The sequence below is a fragment of the Amborella trichopoda genome, chromosome 10 (assembly GCF_054954075.1).
Source record: "Amborella trichopoda isolate Santa Cruz 75 chromosome 10, AtrichopodaSantaCruz75HAP2 v2.0, whole genome shotgun sequence".
Taxonomy (NCBI): Eukaryota; Viridiplantae; Streptophyta; class Magnoliopsida; order Amborellales; family Amborellaceae; genus Amborella; species Amborella trichopoda.
In genome coordinates, this window is record NC_142345.1 from 8,404,301 (window position 1) to 8,425,027 (window position 20,727).

A 20,727-nucleotide genomic window follows, 5' to 3' on the forward strand; every position below is an offset into this window, starting at 1 on the left:
TAAAAAATAAATAAGTCAATAAATAAATAAATAAGAAAAGAAAGAAAGAATCATAACATAATGCACTAGTGGGAACCCCACTCATGAGTCATGTCAAGAATTTGTTTGAACAGTGATAATTGATTATGGATTCTAATAGTGAGAACAAGTGTATAAAGAGGCGAACTCCATTGCTGATGACCTGGATAAGAAGGGAGCTTTCTTAGACTCTTTAGCGGTTTGGCATTCTTTATTTTAGTTTCTGTTATGATTGTAATAAGACTACTGACTTAATAAAATATCAGTACTCTTGTAAAAAAAAGAAACAAATAGTGATAACAATTAGGAGGAGTTCATTTTACATCCTTGGACACATGCCTCCGCCTTTATTTTTTAGGATTTAGGATCTAAAACCCATCCTAAATCACTGCAAATATATTTCTGCATTACATACATGATTTTGAATCTCAAAAAACAGCATAGATCTGGTCATCTGTATAATAATAATAATAATAAAAATAATAGTTTAAAGAAGTTCACAATAGATTAGTTTTAAAAGTATTTTAAGTTCTTTTTTTGTCTCCCTCCAGAATCATTATCAAGGTGAACTCCACATTACCGAGCTGGAAAATTTTGGACCCAAAATTCATCAGACACAAGAATAAGTTCCGTTAGCTAGCACACAAAAAACCGATCCTAAAAATTATAATATGCTTAATTGCTTTTGGCTTTCTATTATTGTCTCTCTCACAAATGTTCTCAAGGTTGCAAAGCATCAATTAGATGCTTACTATGATCAAAGACCAAAATGAAATTTTATACAATGTCTGCGAAAAACATGCAACATATCTTAGATAGACGATGTTCTGTTCAATTGTTTGAAAATAAAGGGAAAATATGCTACAATAAAAGAAAGATATCCCAATGTTATTGAGGCATACTTGTGATCAATGACGAAAATAATATATTATGCAAATATATATGTACAAAATGTACAGTATATGAGTCAGATACAAAGCATATATATGTACAAAACTAGTGAAGTATCTAATTCAGATACAAAAGTTTGAACCATTGTAAAGAAACAAAGAAGTATATTCTACTCTCAAAATAAGATAGTCCAATGGACAATGCTATATGACATCCCAAGGCTATATCCACTGCTTCCAATTGAGGAATGGGTTGTAGATTAACTGGACCCTGTCTCTAGTCATTATTCCAATTAATCCCCTACCAAAGAACTGTAATTATGGGTGGCACATTACTGTAATCCATTGGATAGTTAGACTATGGTATACTTAGGCAAAAAAGACAAGGTAATATGGTTAATTAGCCCTTTTCCTCTTCCCCAAGGAAGAGGACTCAGAGCTAATATCCTCCAATGCAATACCTTGAGAGTCACCATAATGCTCAAAAACATGAGGGATTGACTTAGGAAAAAAGGCCTCCATTCTAATATCTTGAGAGTAACCTTGATCATAAAGCAAATGAGGCATCGATTCAGGCAAAATGGCAACAGAATGGTCTACCACTTGGGTTTCACTTGAAGGCACTGAAGAAGATGGACCCTCTTCCTCACTATTGTGGGTTGGTGAGCTCAGTATGGCTTGTTGTGTCTCACTCATAGAAAGAATTCGGCTCTTTGAATGGGTCCCCAATCTGCCCTCTGAGCAAGCAAGAGCATGGCATAATGCTGAGTTCTGGCCCTTGTGTTCGGCAATGAGGCTGATGTGATCTATGCAGCTGACCCACATTGCTTGGCTCTTTGCATTCTTCTGCAAAGAAAATAAATCTTAGATCAATAATGCAGTTGATTGCCATATTTAAGAAGTCAAATTGACTCGATTGGAGTTGCTAGATTCAAGCTTACTCAAATATTAGGTGATTTCAGAACAGTGGACTCACTTTGTCAGTGATAACTTCACTTTTTTCTGTTTTAACTCATTCATTCCTTCAATTATACAGGCCTATGACGTAAAAGTGTCAAATTCAAATAAGTGTAACACTGTAGACATGGTAATAAGGGTCATCACCACGTCACCAATGGGTTAGATGACGATGGAATGTGAGACAAACAACTTAAAGAGTGAAATGTTATAAATGAGCACCTTTCCCAAGATCACCCTTCAACCCATTACGGAACCATGACTACCTATGACCACGTATTGCCATAATCAGATGGATTTTTCATATGGATCCAGTGATGGTGAGTCAGATTCACCTATTTTTGTGTCTCTTCATGCATCAAACATCCTTTTCTAAGATGGACATCAAAAAATGGTGCCTCCACTAAACCAAAATAGATCGTGGGAAAAAAAATAAAAATAAAAACTCAAAATACACCATCTTTATTTTTCATAAAGAAAATCCTCATCTTCATGGTTCATTTTTTTTTTTTTTTGGAAATTGAATCCTCATCTTCATGATTGAAATTAGCTAACCCTAAAATTTTGGGTTTCAGGGGCAAAGGTAAACAGGCGAGTCGGCCGACTCCCCCAAATACTTTTTCTTTTAGTATTTAAACATTTCCTTCAAAAAATGTAAAAGCAATTAATTAAATTTTTTATATCCTTTGTATTATTATTTTATTCCATTTCCTGCAAATATGTAAAACAAACACTTACAAGCTCCCTCCTAAGCCTGTCAACCTCGTCCTGTGCTCTTGATGCCTCATCTTGCATCTTCTCTATCCGACAGAGTGCCTCCTTAACCTCAGCTTGAGCCCTTAATGCATCTGCTTGTGCCACCTCCATCTCACAATGCGCCTCTTTAACCTCAGATTGTGCCCTTAACAACTCTGCTCGTATCGCTTCTGTCTCACTTTGTGCTTTCTTAACCTCGGATTTTGCTCTTAATGCCTCTGCATGAGCTGCCTTTGTCTCACATTGCGCCCCCTCAACCTTTATTTGCATCGCCGAGGCCTTTGCTCGCGCACCTTCTATTTGACGATGTGCCTCCTGAATTTCAGCCTGAGCCCTCGAGGCCTCCACTTGGGCCACCTTGGTCACCTGCTTAACCATGGCCAATGCCCTTTGTTCCTTTGCTTGAGCCTCCTCTATCTGAAAGCCCATCTCCTTAATTTTGGCTTGTGCCTTTGATGAATCTTTTTGAGTTGCCAATATCTGAAAGCCCATCTCCTTAACTTTGGTCTTTGCCCTTAATGCCTCCTTTTGAGCTGCCTCTCTTTGACAGTGAGCCTCCTTAACCTCAGCAGTTGCTCTAGATGCTTCCTCTTGTGTCTCCCTTAAATAATGACTTAGATCGTCAACCTTGGCTTGTGCTCTCAATTCCTCCTCTTGTGCCCTCGATGCCTCTGATCTTGCCTTATCTATCTCACATTGAGCCTCCTTCAAAAAGTTACACAAAGTAGCGACATGCTTTTGAGCTGCATTTAAGGCTGCCTCCTTTTCTTCAACCCACTTTCTCACACTTTGTGCAGCCCCCTCTACTACTTCAGTTTGCAGTGCATCATGCTTTGAGAGCTGCACTTCCAATCTGGCAATGACTTCATCACTCTTAGCATCTGCTTCTATTAATGCAGCCAACTCATAGTCCCACTCTGTGGCCAACATACTCTTTGCTCTCTTTATAACTTCATGGCTCTTGTTAGATGATTCCATATCAATCATTATACGGCGCAATTGAAAGTAACTGATATGAGATTTTCTGAAGCATCTAATAAGTGTGTCTATATTGTGATCTATGGTGAGCTTATCTGAACTAGCTCCATCTGTATGCCAATGTTGAGGTGATGCCAATCTGGAAGCACTTGAAGCCTGCAAATGAGGTGATGAGAAGAATAAACAGAAAATGAATGATAACATGAGGCACAAGGAGAGATGCATCTTTATAGCTAGGTTGAGTTACTAACAACTTGTACACTAAAATAAAGGAAAACACGTCATATTCAATAGACTATATAAAACCGTGGTCCATTAGGCTTATGTCTATTTGATGAAGTGATGGACACAGATTGAGGGAGGAGAGTGTGACAACCACAGCAGGAAATGATGAAATACTAATAACATTTGGAGACAATGCAAAGCCAAGAAAGTGAATCATACGAACCTTAGGTGTTTCTGGTTCTCCCTGCCCTTTCATGACTGTTTCTTCAATTGTGACATTTGAGTGTCAATTCAATTGCCCTCAAGGACAGGGACAAATTAAGCCTCTTTCGATCCCTCTCATCACATCTAGTTTTTCTTGCTCAAATTTAGCAGCATGCTCTTCCAAGGGTTTAAATATAGATGTTCTCAAAACAGCACAGCTGACTCTCCATTGAGAGCGGATTGAAGACGATCAAATTCAGTCACTCTCTCTCCTAGCCCATAAAAACACACTTGACAAAGTTAAGTGAATATCCATTAAAATTTTCATAACACCATTCAAGAGCAAAGTGATGAATCTCTTGTAACTATTCAATATCAAGAGAAGAAAAAGAATTTTCAAGAAAAAGAATAATGCAAACACATTAAATTTTAACTTGTCATTGTCAGGGTGCAAGGAATTGTTTCCATGGCTATTTGTCGAACACGATAAGGAAATTAATTTAAATAAAATCTATTTATATTCCACAGAGACAATATGATATAAAAAACAAAACCCAAACTCATGCTTTGATATGAAGTAGCATTTCCAACACTGAACTAGTAAAAAAAAAAAAAAAACTGAAGGGATACCATATCTCCTTCACAAACTGACTTCATTACCATTTGCAATAAATTGTAAAACCAATTAATGGTTAACTGTAACTATGACAAACATAAACTCACTACGTAAAACATCCAGAAAAATTCCTTTCTAATCTTCATAAACTGGTAAAGCCCCATTTTCGTAACTATCCACAAAGACCATGACTAAAATTTAAAAAGAATTAAAAAAAACCTGAGAATTGATTTTTGAAATACCTTAAAAAGTACATAAACGGAAAATGCATTTTAACTGATTTTTGAAATACCTAATAAAGTACATAAATGGAAAATGCATCATAGATCCAAAAAATCCTTAAACGAAGGAAACCACCAAACTTCACTAGCTATAAACCCATAAATAAAGACAGTAAAAGGAATTAAGCTTTAGCAATAAAAGAGCAATTAGATAACCAATTGATGATTCGAATAAAATAAAAGAAAAAGAAAAACATATTTTTCTTGCCTTTCAACAATAAACAACTTGAGTTTCATTGCAACCATCTTTCAATATGGTACGCACCTTTAAGCCTGGGAATAGGATTTTAGAATTTCTAATATCCTCGCTCCTCCATGACTTACTTTGTAACATATTAAACAAAACCCAATATTTTAGACCACTTAAAACCCTGGAATTAGCACCGGCTTCACAAGCACTCTCCTCCGTGCTACATTGCTAACACTACCAGGAAACCTTCGACCAAAACCCTAGTTTTACTGGTTAAAACCCAGGATTTGATAGTGACTAAAACTAAAGGGTTACGTAGGTGCTCCCACTGTATAGTATTTTATAATATTCCTCATCCCATAGAAAATCCCATAAGTAGGGCTATAATTAGGTAAAAAAATTAAAAGTTTACCTAACTAGATTAGGACTATTGGTTGCATCTCTTACAGGTAGGTTTATAATTAGATAAATAAAATAAAATAAATAAAAGTTTACCCAACTAGATTAGTACTCTTGGTTGCATCTCTTAGCATGTAAGTAGACGATATATTTGAGTACCAGAGTAGAATATTTTTCCTTTTCAATATCATAATTTTTTTTTTTTTTTTTTTGACAAATATTAGAAGCCACAAAATATGGGCCATCACCCCGATCAAATGCCCATGAGAGGAATGCTCCAGTAATTCACTTACGTAACGACAGTCTGATAAAAAATCTGATGGTTGAGGGCATGTAATAGTTTTTCATTGTTAATTTATCATAGATAAGCATGAACTTTTGGGCGTATACACAACGCACCACATTCGCCCAATAAAAATATTAAAAAATATTTTACACCCTTACATAATGTAGGAACAGTTTAGTCATTATTTTTTTTATATTTTTATTGGATTTGTTGGATATAAGATAATCATAAGAGTCTTTTTCGAACTATATGGAATCCACCACACGAATCTTGGTTTGTTATTTTACTCTATCAAAATTTATACCCGTCATCTATGTTGATGTGGTGGTAGCATATGTGATCAGTTACCAACTCGTATGGGGATCGAGGTAGTTGCAAAGGGAGGGAGAAGAGGCATATTTAGCCTCCAAATTTCATATCGAACAAGCTTTTACAACAAAAAAATCAAGATGTATAGACAGAAATACACTCAACCATCTGACCAAAATCATATAGTTGGTAGCTTTTAGGCCTATGAACGAAAATATTGTAGCATCTTGGAGGGCACTACGTGCACGTCCAAACTTTCACTCGCACCACGTACCCATGCAGGAGCTCATATATATATATTTGATTGTTGTCCATCAACCATCTTCTGAAACTCCTCCTCACCGCCATCGCTTGAACCCTTCCTTGATAGATCAATTCATTCCAATTGTCTATATTCTTTTTACCCTTTTTTACTCTTTACCTCATGAGAGCACGAAAAAGGGAGAATCAGAAGACTATGCTTGCAAATTGAAGAATTCATTGCCCCATGTTTTAATTATTTTTTACCCGGTCTTTGGGACTGTATTCGGCAACGATGGCAGTGCGGCTTATATTGAGTGCAACGATGAGGATGTCGAGTTTAAAGAAGCAGAGGTTGAGGGGAAGCTATGCGAGCTGCTAAACCACACTCTGGTGAACGAGTTGCACAAACTATCGCTTGTAGATCCATTCAGATCGCCCCCAAGGGAGGTTGTCGTCTTAATAGTATAAGTTAGCCGCTTCTGCTGTGGCGGTGTGTCGTTGGTGATGTGCTTCAACCATGCTATCTGTGATGCTTATTCTGTCGAAATCTTGAGGGAAGAGATGAGACTATCGATTGCAGAGATCAGGCTTTTACCAGAACTATGAGAACTCTGTAAATTTCTGTGTCCCCCTCCATAGTCATGAAACCCTTCTTAAAGAGGGATGGAGGAGGTCATTCTCCAGCGTTCGGCTTCCTCCTGAAATCTCTGAGAAAATGTGGCCCTGTAATCTTGGGAAGTGGGTGGTTATTTGCTAGCCGTTAGATAACGCCAATTTCTCTCTCCAAGAAGCTTCCCTCTTTTAGTGATAAACATTAAATTATAAGATAGAGAAATATCGCACGTTTAAAGGCCCCATGGCTACATACACGTACCAACATCTCACACTTGGCCATGAGGGCCAGATATATTGAAATATCATAAAGTCTTTTCTACTTAATGAATTTAACATTTATGTGCATATTTTTGTTATGAGGCTTTCACGCAAGTGCGGTTATACATCTCATAAAAAAAAAAATCCAAAGTTATGTCATGGTTTTTCACGCTAATACGGTTTTTCCTTTTATGACCAAAACATAAAAAAATATCCCATTTGGGAGTTCCTAACTTAAATATTTCTAAGTCCCATCAAAGCTACATTCTTTGATAATATTTCTGTACTCAATCCTTTTGTTAAATGGTCTGCAATCATATCTGAAGATGCAAATAACTTACATCTATTTCATTCTTTCCAATAATATCATAAATATCAATGTGCTTACCCTTGGAACTATAAGCTCCATTTCTAATTGATGAAATAGTAGCCTGATTATCATAAAAAAATTTAACAAGTCCGTCGGCTATATCCAGCTTTAAATCATTTATGGAGCGTTTAATCTAGATGACATAAGTTGTAGCAATGCTACAAGCAATACACTCGGTTTCCATAGTATACCGAGCTACACAACCTTGTTTTTTACTAGACCAAGAAATACATCCACCTCCAAAGAGGAATACAATTCATGAGGTTGATTTTCTATCATCTGGGTCTCTTGTAAAATCTGCATCACAGTACCCAGTAACCTCTAAGTTGTCAGCTTGGAAGCACAACCTATAATTTTTAGTTTTTTGAATATATCTGAGTATCAATGAGTTATCTCATTATTACTCTGAAATCTACTTATAAGACCATATGCATGACTCAAATCAGGTCTTGTACACAACATGACATAATTTATGCATCCTACAGCTTCAGCATATGAAATTTTTTCCATTTCAGCTTTGTCACTATCATTTAATGGATACATTTTCTTTGATAATTTCATGCCTTTACAAATAAGTGTATCTATAGGCTTGCAATTTTCAATCTTAAATATCTTTAAAACACTTTCTAAATAATTTTCTTGAGATAAACATCGAAGTTTTGAACCCTATCTCTTGTTATCTTAATGCTCAATACATATGAGGCTTCTCCCATATCTTTCATCTCAAAATGGGAACTTATCCATGATTTAGTATGGTTAATCATGCCAATATCATTACCGGCTATCAAAATATCATTCACATATAGTGACAATATAACAAAATTGCTTCCACTATTTCAGACACATACACAATGGTCTAACTTTCAGGCTATATAACCAATTTCAATGATTGCATTATGAAAAGTAAAGTACCATTGCCTAAAAGACTGTTTTAGACCATATAACAATTTCTTAAGTTTACATACTTTGTCCTCTTGGCCTTTAATTACATATTCTTCTAGTTGTTTTATGTAAATATTTTTTTTTAATTCTCATTTAAGAAAGCTATTTTGACATCCATCTGAAATAATCTAGATCATAATATGCAACTAATGCAATGATGATCCTAATAGATGACAATTTTGCTATTGGAGAATAAGTTTCTACATAATCTATGCCCTCCCTTTGGGTAATCATTTAGCTACCAACTTAGCTTTATATTTATCAATGGATCCATTTGCATTAAGTTTTTTCTTTAGGACCCATTTGCAACCGATGACTTTTATATCTTTAGGGATGTCAACCAACTCCTAGACTTGATTTCTTTTAATAGAATCAAGTTCATCTTCCATGGCTTGAGTACACTTAGCTGCGTCATGTGAGCTAATAACTTCACTATAGCTACGAGGTTCATCTATTGTGTCATCAATCATTAAAGAGTAATTATCTTCATTTATAAATATATAAAATTCTTCTAAAGTCGTAGGTGAGGCTCTAGTTCTTTTAGGCTTATCTAGTATACTTGATTCAATTGAATCATTCTTACCAAATGTAGAGGGAGTTTGAGAAACAGGGTCTTCCAGACCCTTATCTTTATCAATTTCATGTAAGTCAATAGGCTTATTTAAAATATTTTCATCATCTATATTTTCTAAGAAATGAGCATCACGACTCTCTACTAATAATCTAGTATTATGGTTATAGAATATATACCCTTTAGAATTTTTTGAATAACCTATAAAAGAGCATTTTATAGTTTTACTTTGTAATTTATCTCTGTTTTGTAGTGGTATAAGCACATGTGCCCAAGAACCCCAAACTTTCAAGATAGTAAGGTCAGGTTTTCGACCTGTCCATAATTCATATGTGGTCAATTCTATAAATTTAGTTGGAACACGATTAATGATATATATTGCAGTGTTGAGAGCCTCACCCAAAAAATGAGAAATTTGAATGGCTCATCATGGACCTAACCATGTCCATTAGAGTTCTATATCTCCTTTCAGCTACCCCATTTTGTTGTGGTGTATATGACATAGTTGTTTAGTGAGTTATACCATGATCCTTACAAAATTCAAAAAATAAGGCGGAGCAATATTCACCTCTCCTATCTGTTTGAATAATTTTAATATGCATACTTAACTGATTTTCTACCTCCACTTTATATTCTTTAAATGTTTTTAATGCATCTGATTTCTTACTAATTAGGTATACATATCCATAACGTGAATAATCGTCTATAAATGTTATGAAATATTTTATACCTCTATGTGTTTTCACATTTAATGGGCTACATATATTAGAGTGAACGATACTAAGTAGTTCACTAGACCTTTTACCTTTAGGGAAAGGCTTCTTCGTCAATTTACCAGATATACGTGGCTTGCATGTTGCACAATTTCTTCTAAATTGGGGAGCAAGCCTCTTTTAATCATTTGATTCATTTTGTTTTTATTTATATGCCCTAATCTTAAGTGCTATAAATGTGGATCATCCATACACATAAAAGCATCAAAAGAAACATCAATATAATTAGAAAATGATGACCTTTCATTAATATTCAATCGGTACAAATTGTCAACTTTAGTACCGTACACCAAAGCTCTAGAATGCTTCCCAATGGTAACCCGACCAGGCCTGAACCTTATTTCATAACCCTTGTCGTCTAGCCTTGGGACAGAAATCAAATTGTACCTCATATTGGGCGCATACAATGTATTAATCAATAAGAGATTTGATCATCCTGGTAAACACAGCTTAAAAGTACCAACACCTAGTACATCACAGTGGGTGTTATTTCCCATATAAATCCGCTGGTTACCTTCTGCAATCTCTTTCAATTCTGTGAATCCATCCTTGGTACTCGAGACATGTTGAGTAGAGGCCGAGTCGACCCACAAATTTCTTAAGTCATGATCGACAACTATTGATTTTAGGACTATACAGATCAAGTCATTTCTCTTATTTTGATTATTTCGAGCATGGATGTTATTTTGGTTCCTACTTTTATTTTTCAGCTTAGGATAATTAAACTTGATGTGCCCAATTTTCTTACAATAAAAACAAGTCTTCTCAACCTTATTCTTTTGATTTTTAAAATTTTTTCTCATTCCTTATACCTATTATTTTTCTGATAATTGAAAGGTTTTTTGAGGATCTGAGAAGATGAACTTTAGGCAAAGTGACGCTCATTTGACTGCTTTCTCAATCTTCTCTCAGCTTAAATACTAAAGCGCATGGGAAGATTTAACATGGTTATCCCCTGTACAGAATGGTTCAATACAATTACAACAGACTCCCAAGATGGAAGAAGACTGTTAAGGACAATGGACACTTGCATGCGATCGGGGACTGGATTCCCAGCTGCAGCAAGGTCCTTTGCGAGCACTGTCATTTTATTAACATGCTCAGTCACTGAGTCTGTTTCTTTCATTCTGCAAGAATTGTATTTTTCTTACAACAATTGTATATGGGTCGCAGAAGTGGTCCCATACGTTTCAGATAGGACGCCTATCATACTTTGAGCTGTAGTGTAATCCTCAAAGACTCTAATTAAATCATCTTCCATAAAGCTCAACATAACAGTCCTAGTTACTTTGTCATATTCTAACCCTTTTTCAAGTCGCCTTTTAGCATGACCATTGGCATTAGGCTCTAAAACTGGTGGTTCTGTTTCCAGGACATAATCTACCATATCTTGAAAAAGAATATATCCAATTTTTCTTTTCCACATGGAAAAATTGTTCCCATTGAGTTTTTCAAGTTTGGATAATTCTGACATGATTAGCTTAGATGCCATTTTAAATTTTTAGATAATACCTAAAAGTTCAAAAACAAATTTAATTGTATGTAAGAAAATGTTGTCTACCAGCTAAATCAATAAGTTTGCCGACTTTTAGTGAGCTGCAACTTCAAAGAAAAATTTTCTCGAACAGCTTATGTTCGCACTGCTGTGATGCAACAAAAAATTAATAAAGTAAGGCAACAACTACTTTTATGTCAAATCTTGCATAAGAATAATTTTCATAAATATGTGAATATGTCTTAGCACAAGATAGAGAGTCTACAATGATATTTGATAATTTTCAACAAAAAATATAGCATTGCATAATCACAAAAAAAAAGCAGAAAAATTCACAAAATCAAGTTGATGAAGTTTTCTAACTTAAAGAAACAAGAGCATATGATAATTATGCCATGCAGTGACAATTATTATGCAAATAAAATATGTCGAAAATCCCTAAATTACAACTCACAAAAAAAAAAAAAAATCATGCAGTTGATATAACAACCTTTAGTTGAATAGTTGTTGTGGGCATAACAATTTTCAATAATCCAATAAAATTATGCACTAAATTTCAGCAATAAAATATGGAAGAAAGAAAGGTGGCAAGCCACCTGATATTCAACCATTATGTGTCTTTTTGTCTTTTTCTCTTTCTCTCTCTAAAATTACAGCAATAACTCTATATCTCTCTCTCTAAAATTAAGCAACAAATTTTATCTTTAATTTAATTTAATTTAATTTATTATTAGAGAGAAAATTACCACTTCACTTTGGCGAAGTGGTTAAGGTGAGTGGCTGCTATATGCACGACTTTTCAAAATAAATAAATAATATATATCTATATATATTCGCGCTTCGGTAAATATTAATTCACTCCAAGAGCTAAGTTTCTATCCAGATATGTACGAGATCTCCTACCTATCATTCACCGACTTGCTACATACAGGAACAATGAATCATACAGCGTCAATATCCTTATCAATAAGATATATGCGAATCAAGAACAATGAGTCAACAAGATATATATGAATCACGTAGGCAAGAAGGTGAATTAAGAGTAGAGGTTTATGGAAAAAAGAAAGGAAAGAAGATATATATGAATAATCAATGAATCAATAATTTCGTCAATAACTTTATCAATAAGAGTGTCAAGGTTGTTAAATTATCAATAACGTCATTATCCAATATGTATGAGTGTCAAGATCGGGTAGTAAAGTACCGTGCACCAAAAAATTGTTAACAATGGAAAAATTTACGACTCATGCAATTTTGATTCATAGCTCAAGCGACAGCAGTAGAGAGCCAAAATTGAGTACAAAAAATTTACAACAACATATACGTGAATGGTAAAGCACAATATCAAAATTACTGTAAATTAAAATCAAGATAAAACACCAATAAAAATGAAAAATAGAACCTGGGATCTGTAGGTTATGAGCCCACCACGCTTCCACAACTTGGCTCTGATACCAATATTGAAATCTTAAGGAAGAGAAGGACCCACTCTCACGATTAATAGCAGTGTTGTGAGACATGGATTGTAGAGATCAGGCTTTTACCAAAACTATGAGAACTCTATAAATTTTTGTGTTCCTCTCCTTGGTCATGAAACCCTTCTTAAAGAGGGATGGAGGAGGTCGCTCTCCAACGTTCGGTTTCCTCTTGAAATCTCTTAGAAAACGTGGCCCTGTAATCCTGGGAAGTGGATGGTTACTTTCTAGCCGTTAGATAACGGCACTTTCTCTCTCTAAAAAGCCTCCTTTTTTTAGTGATAAGCATTAAATTATAAGAGAGAGAAATATTGCATGTTTAAAGGCCCCATGGCCACACACACATACCAACATATTCGATGGCATACTTTCTCATATGTTGGCTCCAGCACACACAAAAATTGGAGGTGGGGCATTTATTTATGTATCCTCTAAGCTTTTTTGGGGCTTCCACCTTCCCAAACTCACAAGTGAAGCTCACCAGTGTGACGCCTGTTCCTGATCAATATGTTGTCACAAGGGTCCTCGTGTTTGAAACTAGTGGGATCACTAAACTCAAACAAAAAGCATTACAGGAGGCTCCCCCGCGCGTTATGGCCGCCTCAACATTGTTGTAGGAGTGTGCTCTGATGTTGTGTGGGGCTCCCCAGGAAGGCTATTCACATGGTGAATATATAAAAAAAGGATGGAGCCAAATTTGCTTGAAGGATCTTGCGACAATTTCATCATGTTTGCTCTTCCAATGGAGGCTGTTACAGGAGAATATGGTAGGCCCGGAGCAGCGGTTAAAAGAAGCGATTGCGAACGTGAACCTCAATGCCATCGTGATGATGCAAAAGAGTCCAGAGATAATGGCAAGTATGTTTGAGGCTGCATTGCAGAGTCAACGGTGCAGTGGGAGTAAGAACAATCTTCGGTTCACTAGTTGGTGTAGGTTTGGGATTTATGAAATGGATTTTGGGTGGGGAAGGCCGGAATGGGTGGCCATGAAATTTCCATTCAGGAAGGTGAAGGTGTTAAATCCTAATCTGTCGCCCTCTCTGTTCACTGCCTTCTCTTCTCTCTTAACCGTCTCTCTCTCATCGCCTCATCCTTTCTCTCTCTCTCTAAAGCCTCCTAAATAAAAGACGGTGGAAAACCGCTTTCATAATATAGAGGACCATCTCAACTTGGTAATACAGCCGTTAAAGCGAACCGCCTGCTTATAAATAGGGCACATGCTTCCTGTTTTGCATGCGTGAGAGTGTAGAAAAAAAAAGGGAGTTTAGTTAGAATCCAGGGGTTTTGTCGTTTGTAAAAGAAAGTTAGAAAAGAAAGTTCTGGTTCCTAAAGACTATAACATTTGTTTGTTATCAAAATTATTTCTATGAAATAATTAAATATTGCTTCCACTTCACCATAATTATTTTTCTTTATTATTTTCGATCACATTATTATATCAATGCTTCTGCAAAATTCCCAATATTTGGTATCAGAGCCTAGATTCGTACTTCCTAAAAGACCACTTTACGAATGACATCTACCTTGGGTATGAATTATACTCAAAATTTAATTCTTAGATGGAGAAGATTATGACTCATGGAGTCTCCAAATGAAGACTCTCTTTGTCTCACAAGATTTGTGGGTATTGTTGAAGAAGGTTATGCGGTACCAGAAGATGCAGCAACACTTGTTTCGTGGTCGCCGGCAAAGCAGAATGAATTCAAGGAAAAGAAAAAGAGAGATGTGAAAGCCCTTCTCTTCATCCAGCAAAATGTAAGTAAAATTATCTTTTCTAGAATAAAAATTGCTTCAAAATCAAAAGAAGCTTGGGATATTTTAAAAAATGAACTTCAGGGATCTTAAAAAAGTGATTTCTATCAAACTCCAAAATTTATGGAGAGAATTTGATAATTTGATGATGAAAGATAATGAAACCGTTCAGAACTTCCTTACTATAGTTGCTGGAATAATAAATCATGTTAGATGTTATGAAAATGACATTCCTGACAAAAAAATTATTTAGAAAATTTTGAGAAGCTTTCCTGTAGAGTTTGACCATGTTGTAGGTGCCATAGAAGAGTCAAAAGATTTATCTAAATTTTCATTACAAGAATTAAGTGGATCTCTTGAATCACATGAGCAAAGAATGAACAGATTTTCAAGCCAGAATTTAGAACAAGCTTTTCAGTAAAAAATGACAATTTCAGTAAAGAAAAATATTGAACAAAATAAAGAAAGGGGGGACATTTCAAAATTATCAAAGAAGTCATGGAAGAATAAGGTTTTCCAAAAGCCAAGGAAGAGGAAGAATTAATTTCAATAGCCACAAATATCCAGATGGAAAAAGTAAATCTGAATGTTAGTGTATTCTTTGCAAAAAATCAGGGTATGAATCCAAGGATTGCTGATATAAATGTAAAAATGTAGAAGCCCCAATCATTCTCAAAGATATTGTTGGTTTCAACAGAAAAATGAACTACAGAAAAATGAAGCAAATTTTTATGAGAAAAATAATAATACAGGCATATGTTTCATTTATTCATGAATGTTCAATAGAATTCACATGATATTTGGTATCTGGATAGTGGATGTAGCAATCATATGACAAGAAATCGAAGCAGCTTTATTGAGATTGATGAAAGAAAAACTTCTCAAGTCAAGCTCGGTGATGGGAAGCTCCAAACTGTTGACGGAAAAGAAATAATTAAAGTAAAACCAAAAGGAGGTAATCTGAATTAATTTGATGTTCTTTATGGTCCTGGCTTGACTCAAAATCTTTTAAGTGTTGGTCAATTGATGAAAAAATGATATTCAGTCAATTTCAATAGAGATGAATGTGTGATTATTGATAAGAAAAATAAACTGATTATAGCCAAGGTAAAAATAACCCCAAATAAGATTTTTCCTATGGTGATGCCGTTATGTGAAAATTATACATTGAGTTATGAAAATATTGATAAATCTTACTTGTGGCATTTAAGATTTGGGCATTTAATTTTTCAAAATTTGAAATTGATGAATTAGAAAGGTATGGTAATTGGGCTACCACCAATAAATGAAGAAAGAAAAATATGTGAAGGTAATTGGGCATTTACCATTTTCAGAATCATCTTGGAGAGCTAGAGCTCCATTGGAAGTGGTTCATGCTGATATTTGTGGACCAACTTAGACAGAAACCTTTAATAAAAAAAAGTATTTTCTATTAATTGTTGATGATTACAGCAGAATGATGTGGCTATATTTCTTGGCTCAAAAATCAGAAAGCATTTTCAGTTTTTACTCAGTTTAAAGTTGATGCAGAAAAGCAAAGTGGTTTGCCATTAAAAGCTTTGAGAACAGATCGAGGAGGAAAATTTACATCAAAAGAATTTTGGATTTTTTGCAAAAAGAATGGAATCAGAAGAGAATTGACAGCAGCCTATACTCCATAACAAAATGAAGTAGCAGAGAGAAGAAATAGAACAATAGTCAAAATGGCTCGGAGTATGTTGAAAGATAAAAATCTTCCTAATAAATTTTAAGTTGAAGTTGTTTAAACTGTTGTTTATATTCTGAACATATTTCCTACAAAATCCCTCCAAAATAAAACACCTTTTGAGGCATGGCATAAGAGAAACCCAAAAGTGAATTATTTCAGAGTTTTTGGATGTATTGCTTATGGAAAAAGAACCTCTCAAGACAAAGAAAAATTTGATGAAAAATGTGAAAAATATATCTTTGTTGGGTACAGTGAAGTTTCAAAAGTTTATCATCTTTACCATAAAAAAACAAATAAATTGGTAATTTCCAGAGATGTTATCTTTGATGAGAAAAGTGAATGGAACTAGAATGAAAACCTTAGCCAAGAAACAAGAATTTTAGAAAATGATGATTCAAATAGAAGTCCACATCCAAGCCCTTCAAGTCCAAGTCAAGAAAGTCCAAGACAAGGAAGTTCAAGTTCAAGTTCTTCAGATTCAGAGACGCCTCCCAGAAAAGTAAGGTCTCTTTCAGATATTTATGAATCATGTGATGTTGTTTTCTTTCTAGTGAACCACAAAATTTTGAAGAAGCAGCTAAAGAAAAAATTTGGTTAAATGCTATGAATGAAGAAATTTATGTTATAAAGAAATTAGTAGATCACCCAAGAGGAAAAGAAATAATTGGTTTGAAATGGATTTATAAAAACCAAATATAATGAAGATGGGTCCATTCAAAAGCATAAAGCTCAACTGGTGGCAAAAGGCTATTCACAACAACCTAGAATAGATTTTAATGAAACTTTTGCCCATGTTGCCAAAATGAAAACCATTTGTACTGTTTTGGCCATGGCTGCCCAATTAAAAATTCTAGTTTTTCAGTTGGATGTAAATCTGCTTTCCTGAATGGGGAACTTGAAGAAGAAGTTTATGTTGAGCAACCATTGGGTTTCATCAAAAAAGGAAATGAAGAAAAAGTTTATAAACTGAAAAAAGCATTATATGGATTAAAACAAGTCCCAAGAGCCTGGAACAACAAAATTGATAAATATTTTCGAAAAAATGGATTTGAAAGGAGCCCAAGTGAGCCTTCACTTTATGTTAAAAAGGGAAGTGAAAATTCCTTCATAATTATATGCCTTTATGTGGATGCTTTGATTTATACTGGTACAGACAAAAGAATGATGGAAGAATTTAAGAAAGCTATGATAAAAGAATATGAAATGACTGATTTAGGAATTATAAAATATTTTTTTGAAATCCAAGTAAAACAGTCAGATGGAGAAATATTTATCTTTCAAGAATAATATGTTGAAGATCTCTTGAAAAGATTCAAAATATCAAATTGCAAGCCAGTGAGTACTTCAATGGCAGTGAATGAAAAATTATCAAAATATGACGGTGTAGAAAAAGTTGATGCATCGATTTATCGAAGCTCAGCGGGATCTTTAATTTATCTTGACTAATACAAGGCCATATATTGTGCATGCAGTCAATATTTGTTCCAGATTCATGAATGAACCAAGCAAATTGCATTTTGCAGCAGCAAAAAGGATTTTAAGATATATCCAGGGAACAAAGAAACATGGTATCAAATATATTTATGAAAATAATACTAATCTTGTTGGATTTTCTGATAGCGATTGGGCAGGTTCTATTGATGATCGAAAAAGCACGTCTGGCTATATATTCTGTCTACGCACAAAAGTGATATCGTGGTCATCAAGAAAGCAAAATACTGTGGCTCTATCATTTGTAGAAGCCGAATATATATCAGCAATAAGTGCATCACGTAAATCTGTGTGGCTCAGAAGAATTTTATCAGACTTGCAGCAAAAACAGAATACCTCTACAACTATTTTCTGTGACAATATGTCTGCCATTACAATGACAAAAAATCCAGTGTTTTACAACAGATTGAAGCATATAGAAATACGACATCATTTCATCAGGGAGCTGACTGAAAAAAGAAAAATCGAGCCAAAATTTATCAACACGAAAGACCAGCTTGCAGACATTTTTACAAAGACAATTACAACAGATAAATTTATCCAGTTCAGAGATATAATGAGAGTGACAAATTAAGATGGAATGTTAAAATCCTAATTTGTCGCTCTCTCTGTTCACCGCCTTCTCTTCACTCTCTTTTAACCACCTCTCTCTCTCTCACCACCTCATCCTTACTCTCTCTCTCTAAAACCTCCTAAATAAAAGACGGTGAAAAACCGCCTTCATAATATATATGGAGCATCTTCCTTTTTGCATCACTCGAAAAATCAAAGGAGAGCACGCATAAAAAATTGCATGTACTTTGTAGAGGACTATCTCAACTTTGTAATACGGTGGTAAAAACAAACTGCCCTTGAGGCTTATAAATAGGGTATAGGTTTCCTGTTTTGCGTGTGTGAGAGTGTAGGAAAAAAAGGGAGTTTAGTTAGAATCCAGGGGTTTTTTGTTGTATGTAAAAGAAAGTAAGAAAAGAAGGTTATGGTTTCTAAAGACCATAACATTTGTTTGTTATCAAAATTATTTCTATGAAATAGTTAAATATTGCTTCATCTTCACTCCAATTACTTTTTTTTATTATTTTTTGTTCAAATTATTGTATTAATGCTTCCGTAAAATTCCCAACAGAAGGACATGGTGGTTCTCATGGATACCAGTTTGGAGATGGCATGGAAGCTTGGATCAATTTACCAGAGACTGAGATGGCAAAGCTCAAATCGGATCCCCAACTACTTTTTTTGTCTTCAAAGATTTATTGAGTCTATTTGTCTAGGAAAAAAAAAAAAAAAAACGACTCTGTTGAATTTTTTGCAATATCAAAGTTTTCCAAAATGCACATTTACCTAAACTACGTTTTAAAAAACCGGTTCGGGTAGGTGAACATGTCATCTACTGAATCCCTATCGATTAGTGAACTAGCCAACTCGGATTAGTTTTGCCAAAAATTTTGAACAATTCTAGAAATTAAAATTAGTGGATTTGTGGAAAACTTTGATAAATATGTAGCATATTTTGGTTAAATTATTGAAAAGATGTGAATAACAAAAATGCAGTTCCTTTCTAGTGTCCCGCAATCATTTCACATTCTAAAAACATATGGTAAATCTCAATGGAGACATCATAATATCATTTAAATATCTACATTACATTAATTAATGGCATATGTAATATCTACTTCTCACGTACAGTGGCTCATAGGCACCAGGCATGATGTCCACTCTTTGCCTTCCCAGTAATTCTTAAGGTGAATAATCCCATAAATGTAAGATACAAAGCCATTGGCGTATCCAATAGATTATTATTATTATTATTTTTGGGTACTCCGGGTGCAACACAAGGACTCCTTGGGAGTTCACCCATTCTAGTAGTTCTCTTGCCCTCGCACATCAGTAGCGCAAGACCCAAGTGTATTATTATACTTAAATAAAAATTATTATTATTTAAAAAAAATCTAAACCCACCACCTAATAAAGCCTAGGAAAAAAGAAGTTAACAATATATTTACAATAAATATAGAATATTTTTAAATTTTTTAAGAAAAATCTAAAATTGAGATAAAAAATTAAACTAAATATAAATATTGCTAAAAGATTATGTGAACCCAACACAACCTAGAACGAGAAAAACAACAAAAATTATAACACATTTATAATAAATAGCTTATATTTTTAAAATTCCTCCTCAAAAAAATAAAGTAAGAGAAAATTTCTTTTTAAAAAAATACTGCTCAAAAGAAATAAGGTACCTAGTTTGGATAGATCCTAATTCTTTCTAGATCAAAATCCTCAAAGAAATTATTTTTTGAAATTCAAAGAATGTGTCGGATCTCAACTACGAAGTTGGATGGAGAAAAAACTGAAGATTTTGAGCTTTGATCACTTCGAATTTCTTATTTAGTCAAGAAAATTTTAACTGGTCTTTGATAGATGGCTTAATCACGGAGAATTTGGAACAAATTTGAAGTTGTTTGGTTGTTGGATTTGAATTTTAGGATTCATGAAAGAGGTATTTTTGGGTGAAAAAAGCTCAGGAAAACGAAAAATCAGGGTGTTTGAGCTTGATATAGATTGATTTTCGATCGATTTACACATCAATATTAATGCATGTGGATTAATATGGACCATGTCATATTGAGCATTTTTTATTTCATAATGCACGTTTCTCATACAGTAGAAGTAAGGTGCGAACTGTAAATTTGCTTGGAGATGTAGTTCTAGAGTAAAAAACTTATGATAGCTTAAAAATCTATTTTCCTTCCAAGTTATTAAATTTAAAATTTTAAAAAGAATATAATTTGAGCAGATTTATAAATACTTGACAATCTTAAAAGATAAATGATCTAGATAACTTGTTACAAGATGTATTATATCTTGCATTTGAAATTCTTTTTTCTTCATCTCTATACATCTCGAAGTTGAGACGATCAATTG

General features: G+C 34.3%; 2 protein-coding genes across 3 annotated transcripts; one reads left to right on the plus strand and one right to left on the minus strand.

The window, feature by feature from the left end:
• Positions 1 to 923: 923 nt before the first annotated feature.
• On the minus strand, positions 924 to 13,970 carry LOC18446200 (uncharacterized). Of its 2 annotated transcripts, none has more exons than XM_088848676.1 (4): positions 12,779 to 13,970; positions 4,048 to 4,300; positions 2,604 to 3,755; positions 924 to 1,754 (listed from the first exon to the last, which is right to left on the minus strand). In XM_088848676.1, exons 2-4 carry the CDS (start codon positions 4,078 to 4,080, stop codon positions 1,305 to 1,307), a joined length of 1,635 nt encoding a protein of 544 aa, XP_088704802.1. In that variant the 5' UTR covers positions 4,081 to 4,300; positions 12,779 to 13,970; the 3' UTR covers positions 924 to 1,304. The 2 variants fall into 2 exon arrangements, with proteins under 2 accessions (XP_088704802.1, XP_020530405.1); XM_020674746.2 differs by lacking the exon at positions 12,779 to 13,970 and adding an exon at positions 5,191 to 5,634.
• Positions 13,481 to 19,136, plus strand: LOC148780040 (uncharacterized). Its single transcript, XM_088849690.1, has 5 exons — positions 13,481 to 13,971; positions 14,468 to 14,606; positions 15,219 to 15,248; positions 15,390 to 15,558; positions 18,926 to 19,136. The coding sequence occupies exons 1-5, from the start codon at positions 13,481 to 13,483 to the stop codon at positions 19,054 to 19,056; spliced, it is 960 nt and encodes a 319-aa protein (XP_088705816.1). The 3' UTR covers positions 19,057 to 19,136.
• Positions 19,137 to 20,727: the final 1,591 nt, after the last annotated feature.

Coding starts and splice junctions, on each gene's coding strand:
- LOC18446200 (XM_088848676.1), bottom strand. CDS start 4,080: ATGAAAGGGCAGGGAGAACCAGAAACACCTAAG. Junction 3,756..4,047: donor GAGAACCAGAAACACCTAAG/GTTCGTATGATT, acceptor CCTCATTTGCAG/GCTTCAAGTGCTTCCAGATT. Junction 1,755..2,603: donor ACAGGCTTAGGAGGGAGCTT/GTAAGTGTTTGT, acceptor TTTTCTTTGCAG/AAGAATGCAAAGAGCCAAGC.
- LOC148780040 (XM_088849690.1), top strand. CDS start 13,481: ATGTTGTGTGGGGCTCCCCAGGAAGGCTATTCACATGGTGAATATATA. Junction 14,607..15,218: donor TTCTCTTCATCCAGCAAAAT/GTAAGTAAAATT, acceptor GCAAAAAATCAG/GGTATGAATCCAAGGATTGC. Junction 15,559..18,925: donor TAAAGTAAAACCAAAAGGAG/GTAATCTGAATT, acceptor AATTCCCAACAG/AAGGACATGGTGGTTCTCAT.